Source organism: Epinephelus moara, chromosome 16 (genome assembly GCF_006386435.1).
Source record: "Epinephelus moara isolate mb chromosome 16, YSFRI_EMoa_1.0, whole genome shotgun sequence".
Lineage (NCBI taxonomy): Eukaryota > Metazoa > Chordata > Actinopteri > Perciformes > Serranidae > Epinephelus > Epinephelus moara.
Genome location: NC_065521.1, coordinates 2,062,053 through 2,070,205, shown reverse-complemented (window position 1 = coordinate 2,070,205; position 8,153 = coordinate 2,062,053). Strand labels below are relative to the sequence as shown.

Genomic DNA, 8,153 nt, shown 5'->3' with positions numbered 1-8,153 from the left:
TTGGCGTTGAGTGAGGGGGCGGGGCCTGGTCCTCAGTAAGGCATGTGCAGCAGCAGGAGGGGCTGCTGGGAGTCTATTTCAGAACCAGTGAGACAAACAGCCGGCGGCTGGTGGGGGGGGGATGTCCCCGGGGGTATAAAGGGCGGACGAGCTCTGACGGCGGCAGACAGAAATAAACCACAGAGGAAGAGACACAGAGTGTGTGTGCTAGCCGACAGGAACAGCAGAAGAAGAAGACGATGGATATTCAGACGGGTCAGGTGGTGCGTCCCGTCAGCGCCATGGAGAGTCTGGAGAAGCAGCTGAGCTGTCCTATCTGCCTGGACATGTTCACCAAGCCGGTGGTCATCCTGCCGTGCCAACACAACCTGTGCCGTGGCTGCGCCAACGACCTCTACGAGTCCAGGAACCCCTACCATTTCTCCGGGGGAACCTTCCGTTGCCCCACCTGCCGCTTCGAGGTGGTCCTGGACCGGCACGGCGTGTACGGGCTGCAGAGGAATCTCCTGGTGGAGAACATCATCGACATCTACAAGCAGCAGCAGGAGAGCAAGACGGGTGACGGCGAGGACCCGCCGCTGAAGGACAAAGACGCCAAGGAGCCCCGGTGTAAGGAGCACGAGGACGAACGCATCAACATCTACTGCGTCAGCTGCCAGACGCCCACCTGCTCCATGTGCAAGGTGTTCGGACAGCACAAGGACTGCGAGGTATCACCGCTGCACACCGTCTACCAGAGCCAGAAGAACGAGCTGCGTTCCGCCGTGGAGGTGCTCGCCGCCGCAAATAGCTGCGTCCAGGCCATCATGGCTCAAATGGACGACACGTGCAAGCTGATCCAGGAGAACGGAGAGCTGCAGCGGAGGCGGCTGGGCGAGAGCTTCGACTTGCTGTACGCCATCCTGGAGGAGCGTAAAGGCGAGCTGCTGGAGCACATTGACCGCGAGGAGCAGAGCAAAGTGACGGTGCTCAGGACGCTGGCAGAGCAGCACAAGCAGCAGCTGCAGCTCAGCAACCAGCTGCAGGAGAAGCTGACGCAGAGCCTGCAGGCCTGCGGCGCCGCTGAGTTCCTGCTCGCCGCCAAGCAGCTGCAGGAGGAGGCGCGGCAGGCAACCGCGGCGGCACAGCTGCAGGGGCCCGAGCCAGGGTACGAGAGCATGGAGCACCTGAGCGTGGACACCCAGCAGGTGGAGGCGCTACTCACCTGCATGGACTTCAGACAGGGCAGCGAGGATGTAGACCAGGACGCTGGCAGAGAGTGAAAGTTGGCGAGGACAGTTTCATGATGAAGGACGAAGACGGCGGAGCCAGAGCCTGACGGAGAGCAACGACAGGAAGGAGAGTTGCTGATGGCACAGGTCGTGGTCGGACGGAGACCGGGAGGCCGACAGAGTAACGACAGGGAGCTGCTGCTTTTTCAGGAACTTCAGGGACGTGCGGAAGAAACGGAGTCCATTTTGTATTTGACTTTTTATACTTTTGTATTGTTGAACGTTTCGTCGTGGCGCTCGACAAAGTTTATATTTCCTGTGTTTGTGACAGTGAAAACGTCTGTGACTTTGAGGTGTGAATAAAGTTTGATTGGATTGATGTTTTGTCCTTGTCATCTGTCGGGGGCTGTTTTTAGCTGCGCACATGTTCTCCTATATTTACCGGTGTCAGTGAACGCCTCCTGGCCTTACTTAGTCGTCTGTTGGTGTAAACGCAGGCGGCGAGACGACAGGAATAGTTCCTGTCTCATGTTTCTGAGGGTGACCCAGCTGGACAGAGGCACGCTGGGAAACAGGCCGCGGCTGTTATCGGAGGACGAAGAGGTCGACCTGGAGCGGTTTCCAGACCTGAATCACATCACGTCACACTCAGTATGAGGTGTGAACAGTGCCACAGATACAGGATCAGTGTTTATTTTTAACAACAACAAGTAAACAGGTTTATTACACAGCAGATTATTGTCAGCATTAAGAGACGTCACAGACGAGTTTCATCAGCGTGACAAAACAAGAAGGAAGAATTTCATATCTGATATAATTCTATTTTAATATTTATATAATTCGTCTTGTTTCGTCCGGCCGATGAAACTCGTCTGTTTCTCGGCTCTTTTGTCCAAATTAAAGACGTCTTTGCTCCAAATGCTCAGCTCCACCTCGTCTGAGTAAAACGTAACAAAACCTTTGAACTTCCAAAAAATAAAAGAGATTGGAAACTCAAAAAAAAAAAAAAAAAAAGATTTGTAAACTCCAAAAATAAAAACAAATACAAAACAATATTTAATGTTTATTTTAATCTCTGTATTTGAAGATCAATTTTTGCAAAAATATTTTTGTGCATATCACATTTTCTTTATAGATATGTGTGGAGTTGTTTTATACTGACAGATGATTCCAGTGGGTGTGTTGACACAAACACCTCTGAGACAATAATAACTAATAATAATGAATGATGAAGAGACGTGTTCATGCTGACAGTGTAATAAATGTGTCTCATGAGCCGTCCACACGCACTGAGTTATTCTGATAGATGAATCTGATCCAAAGTGTTTAACGCTGACACAAAGATGTTAACGTGTTGCTGAGATCACGGACTGAAAGTGGATCAGTAACCAGATCCAGACAGAATTCTCTTTAATTAGACGCTGTGACAAAAGACCGGAGAGACTCGACCTCTGTGACCTCCGCAGGACGCCCGTCTAAAGCTGGTCGTCAACAGGCAGGAGTCGTGTGTCATCTGAGGCCTGATGTGTTTCACAGCTGGAGGATCAGGAGACGTCCGACACACTGACGTTGTGTTGCTTTGGTTTTCTCATCGTGTCTTTTTTTGTGGTTAGTTTTTTTGTATTTTTGGTAAGTTTTTCTCTTTTGTTAAATTTTGGTGATAATTTTGTGTCTTTAAGTGTTTTGTCTTTTTTTGTAATGTTTTGTTGATTTTGTTGTCATTTGTCTTTTTTGTAGTTTTTTTTTTACAGTGTCTTTTGAGGTCATTCTGTTCTATTTTTCCCTTTTTCTGGTAGTTTTGTGTTTGATTTGATGATTATTTGTCTTTTTTAGTGTCCAGGCAGCTAAGCTGCCAGGACACTATTGTAAGGCCCAATTCCAATCCGATCCCTTACAGACTCACGGACTTCAGAGGCGCGTTCATGTGAAGTGCGTGAGTGTGTGAGGGCTGTCCCATTGTCAAATCGTCAAGTCAGTGAGTCAGTGAGTGAGCCCTTTATGCCCCCNCGTGCTACAACTTCACAACTTTCATCAAACTGTAGCCCCAATACTGAAGAAACTTTTGTACATTTAAAGCTATTAAAAATTATGAAGTTCATCACTCTGTTTTTTTCAAAAACTGTAAAACTTCTTAAACCTATCTCCTCCCACAATTTTTGCTCAATTGACACCAAACTTGCTACAGCAATTAGCTCAGAGCGGTACATGACCACCTTAGGCTCCAGAAGTTGCGGGTTCGAGCCTCAACTGGTTGAGAATCCACACTGTAATGTAATCATCTTCTTGTGCTCCAGCTTATTGCTTAAAATTGCCTGAGCGTGACTGATCACTGTGCAGCATCTTCAAGTCTTTTTTCTGCCAGAAAATCTGCCTTCTCATGCTTGAAAATAAACCAAACTTTGCACAAAGATCCAGTGTCAATACTTAAGTGTGAAACCATCTGAGGCTTCTCACTTTGCACATAGCTCAACTAGTTAAACATCAGTTTTTCACTTATGGAGCCAATCAATCATTGTTACAAATTACCAACATCTCCATGCTGTCTAGATGCAATATGTGTATTTTCAGATTTTTGTTTTTATAACTGAATTTTTTACAGTGGTTTGAAATCTGCTTTTCCATGCATGGACGGCTGCTAAACCTGCACGTCTGACTTAGTCAGTTTGTGAAGCTACACATGAATTGTCACTGACTAATTAGCTCAGTGAGATAGAAATTGATTTTTAGTTTCAGAGGTTGTGAGTTCAAGCCTCAGCTGATGCAAAAGGCAGATTGTGTTGCTAAATTCCTAAATGTCTTCCAATTCTTCTGCTTGTCGCTCAGAATTGCCTAAAAATGCCTGGACCCGACCCATCACTGTGCAGCAGCTATAATTTGGTATTTTTAATTTGTGTTTTTATGTGGTTTTTGACCCTTTTCTGGTAATTTTGCAAATTATTCTGTGTAATTTTTATGGTGATTTGTCTTTTTTGGTATTTTTAAAATTTGTCTTTTGAGGTTTGTTGATGTCTTCTTGGCATTAAATACAGTGATAGTTTGCAGGTGGAGGTCAGGTGGAGGTCAGGTGAAGGCCAAGTGGAGGTCAGGTGGAGGCCAGGTGGAGGTCAGGTGGAGGCCAAGTGGAAGTCAGGTGAAGTCCAGGTGGAGGCCAGGTGGAGGTCAGGTGAAGTCCAGGTGGAGGTCAGGTGAAGTCCAGGTGGAGGGCAGGTGGAGGTCAGGTGAAGTCCAGGTGGAGGCCAGGTGGAGGCCATGTGGAGGTCAGGTGGAGGCCAGGTGGAGGCCAGGTGGAGGGAAGGTGGAGGCCAGGTGGAGGCCAGGTGGAGGTCAGGTGGAGGCCAGGTGGAGGTCAGATGGAGTCCAGGTGGAGGAAAGGTGGAGGTCAGGTGGAGGCCAGGTGGAGGCCAGGTGACACCCTGACATGCTGGTTCAGCTTTTCATTGAGCTCAGCACGTGTTTGGCTGTTTGGAGTGGGAGCTGCAGCAGTCTGGGTGTCAGGTCGCAGACGTACAGTATACACACTGTATATAGATATAGATATATATATATATACATGGTAAACTCCGTCACCTCGGCTGCACGCTCACATGCCGACAAACGTGCACGTGAGTGTGAGAGGATTGTGTTGCTGTTCTGTGGACTGCAGGACTCAATGTAAGACAGCAGAAGTTATTAGAATGAAGCAGCTCTGTTGTTTGAACTGTGACCCACATTTCATCAGCAGCTGCTTCTCTAATCTCTGCTTTCTATTTTAGACGCCAAGCCTCAGAGTTCAGCGTGTCACTCAAGTAAAGTTTATTATAGAATATTAATATTATTCTGTTTTTATCAATAATAAATCATGTGTCGATGTTTCAGTCCAACATGAAGTTTAATTTTATTTTATTTAGTTTTGTAAAAGCACAAAATTTCCTTCAGTTAGTTTTTAGTTAAACATATATTTTACACCTAGTTTTATCATTTTAATACACATCACAAAAATATGTTAAAAAAGCACATCTGTTTGATGACCTCCTGTCTGTCTCTGTGAGCTGAAACCATTTCCCTCAGTGGAAACAAAACTTTGATTTACTTTAATTTCACAGATAAGAAACAATAAATCATGAAGACAATAAAGCCTCCACACACTGTGTGTGATTTATCCTGGCTGAAATATGAGCACAGACCACAGTGTGTACACTTCAGGTAATCAGAAGACAAGTGTGTGAAAAGACGTACTTTCTGCTGCCAGTAGGAGGCGCTGTGTGTCTGACAGAATGTTTTCATATACATGAGTCCAAGGGGCTTTTAGTGTGCATCTGGACATGATACATCTTCGTGCGTGTCAGAGAAACATGCCGAGGGGGCTGCTCTTTAAAGGGCGTGGCCAAGCCATTTAGCCCCGCCCACTGATGAAACTCATATCACATGTCCAGGCCTGGACTGTCGAGGAGCGTGTGAAGTTTCAGGCACATTGAACCACATACACTTTAGTTAAGGCCATATTGATGTGTCATGGCGAAACGCTGGTGTTCGCCGACCCATCATGGCAACGCCCTTTGATGAAAACTCACAGTTTCCACAATAAAGCGTCATCAAGGTCTTACGGCTGTTTGAGCCAAATGTGAGGTGGATCTGCTCCACGTGGTAGGAGATGTACATCAAAGTCTAAAACATGACGTTTCCTGTTGCCAGTAGGGGGCGCTATATCTATCACTAATCACTGACATGTAGATGTGTTCAGGGCGGGACTGTCGTCACTCCTGTGAAGTTTGGGCAAGATTGGACCATGTATGCTGGAGTTATAAACTACTTCCTGTTTAGTGGCGAGACCCCTAACTTTGACGCCATCCCACGGTCACACGCATTGACGAAAACTCAAGATTCGAATAACTTGTAACTGTTTCGATGGGACAGACCAGCTCTGTGGCTGATGTGATGAAATCTGCAGGAGGAGGTCGTTAAAGTACGACTCCTGGAAATGGGCAAAAACGCACAGAAGTGGCACAAGTAAATCCAAAATGGCCGACTTCCACTGACACTTTGTTAGTCTCGTCACAGTCCTGTGGTGTGTGCTGCTTTAAATGCTGCTGCCTGAATAGTGAAGACACGCCCCCTCATTATCATATGGGTGAAGAAATACAGGAATAAATATTTATTTATTTATTTAATAACTGGACATTTTATTTCTACATTTCTTTCTTTATGATTTTATTTCTTTCTGATTGGCAGGTTCAGTCCTTCATGGTGAAACAGGCGCCTCAGGTTCAACAGTCCTTGTTGTTGAGGACAGACTCTGCATGGACAACACGTCTCAGTGCTGCTTCCGTCCACAAGGTGTCACTGTTGGACAGACACAGACTGTCAACAGGACGACAGCCTGAACCACAGTCCTGGAGGTCTGAATGTGTTTTCAGGCTCAGCTCTTTCAACAACAGCAATTATTGTGTTTATTCATGTTTGTCAACAAGAGTTTTTCTGACCAGCTGCTCGTGGTGAGCCGAACCTTGACCCCTCGCATGACTCCAGTGGATCTCGTAAAATTACACTTTTTAAAGTCTTTCTTCTTTTTGTTTCCCAGATCTACAGATCAATAACTGAGCCAGACAAACAAACAAACAAACAAACAAACAAACAAACAAGAATCCAGCGTGGACCATTACAGGCTGAAGCTCGTGAACCTGTGACACCTACATGATGCTGCTGCTGGCTCCTCCCCTTTATGATTCATCAGTTATTTTATATCTGCTGTTTTTATTTAACTGAGCCTTCAAAGACAACGTATGTAACTCTTAAACGACCTGATTTTGGAAACTTATTTTTACTTTTGCACCTGTGAGAGTCACGTTCACCTGGTCATCACCTGCAGGCCTCATGAAGGAAACTAGGTCTCAATAGGTTAAAGCTCGTGTCTCGACTGCAGAGGTTGAGGATTGGAATGCAACCACGAAGGACGCACAGACGAAACGTTTGAGGTTGGCACCAGCTGCTTTGCTTCCTGCTTCTGAAGAGTGCAGACGCTTTCCTGCTTGCTCCAGCCTGCTTCCTTCTTTACTCTGCTTTTTAATCATTCTACTCCTTCTACAAATCCTGGAAAATCTCTATATCCATCATTTCATGAATTATTTTAAGTAAACCAAGACTTTGAAGAACATTTTTATATTTTTAACCGATTTGACGAGCCAGCAGCATGTCCGGGGGAAGAAACCAAACAAATTCCTTCTGTGAACACTGTCGGAGATATCAACAAGAAATTAATGAGCTACAAGCACGGATTTTTGCTTTAGAATCTGAAAAAGGACTTCACAAAACGCTCCTAGTGACATCTGGTGGTAAGAAGCCCACAGTTACTTTCAGTAAAAAGGGTGAAAAACCTGCTACTTTCATCTTAAACCTGAGTGATACTGTGTCTTTTCCAAAATTCTGTAAAGACCAAAATGCCTCATCCTGGAGAGAACTTGGTGCTAAGTCAAAGCAGCACAAAGTGATGAGAGACAATGTTAATACCTACGTAACATCACCCAAAATACAGCTTATACGTAACATCACCCAAAATACAGCTTACAAACAGATTTTTGCCACTGTCAGAGACTGAATTTAATTTTTCTAACGAACAAAGAGAAAATGGATTATCTTCACGAAACTGGAGCCATAAAGTCGGCAAAAGACAGCAGGCAGACAGACAATCTGGACCAAACGTCAAGGTCAGAGATACGCTGCTGATAGCAGACGGTGCTATCAGTGGCATAAACCACGGAAGAATTCAAACATGCTGCTGTCCCAGTGCCACTGTCTCTGAGATAACAACACTCCTCCCAAAAGTTTTGTCTACACACCGAGGAGTCAAACAGCTGATCGTGCACGTGGGTGCAGTGGACATCAGAAAGGAACAGACTGAAGTCTTGAAAAGGGATTTCACTAAGTTCTTCAAGGAGCTTGATAAAGTGGAGGTCAAGGCATTCATTA

The 8,153-nt window shown here is 45.6% G+C and overlaps 1 protein-coding gene across 1 annotated transcript; it reads left to right on the top strand.

The window, feature by feature from the left end:
- The first annotated feature begins 130 nt into the window (after window positions 1-130).
- On the top strand, window positions 131-1,590 carry LOC126402930 (E3 ubiquitin-protein ligase TRIM63-like). Its single transcript, XM_050065285.1, has one exon. It carries the CDS (start codon window positions 240-242, stop codon window positions 1,260-1,262), a length of 1,023 nt encoding a protein of 340 aa, XP_049921242.1. The 5' UTR covers window positions 131-239; the 3' UTR covers window positions 1,263-1,590.
- The last annotated feature ends 6,563 nt before the right edge of the window (window positions 1,591-8,153 follow it).

Excerpts from the sequence above, each read along its gene's own strand:
- LOC126402930 (XM_050065285.1), top strand. The coding sequence starts at position 240 with ATGGATATTCAGACGGGTCAGGTGGTGCGTCCCGTCAGCGCCATGGAG.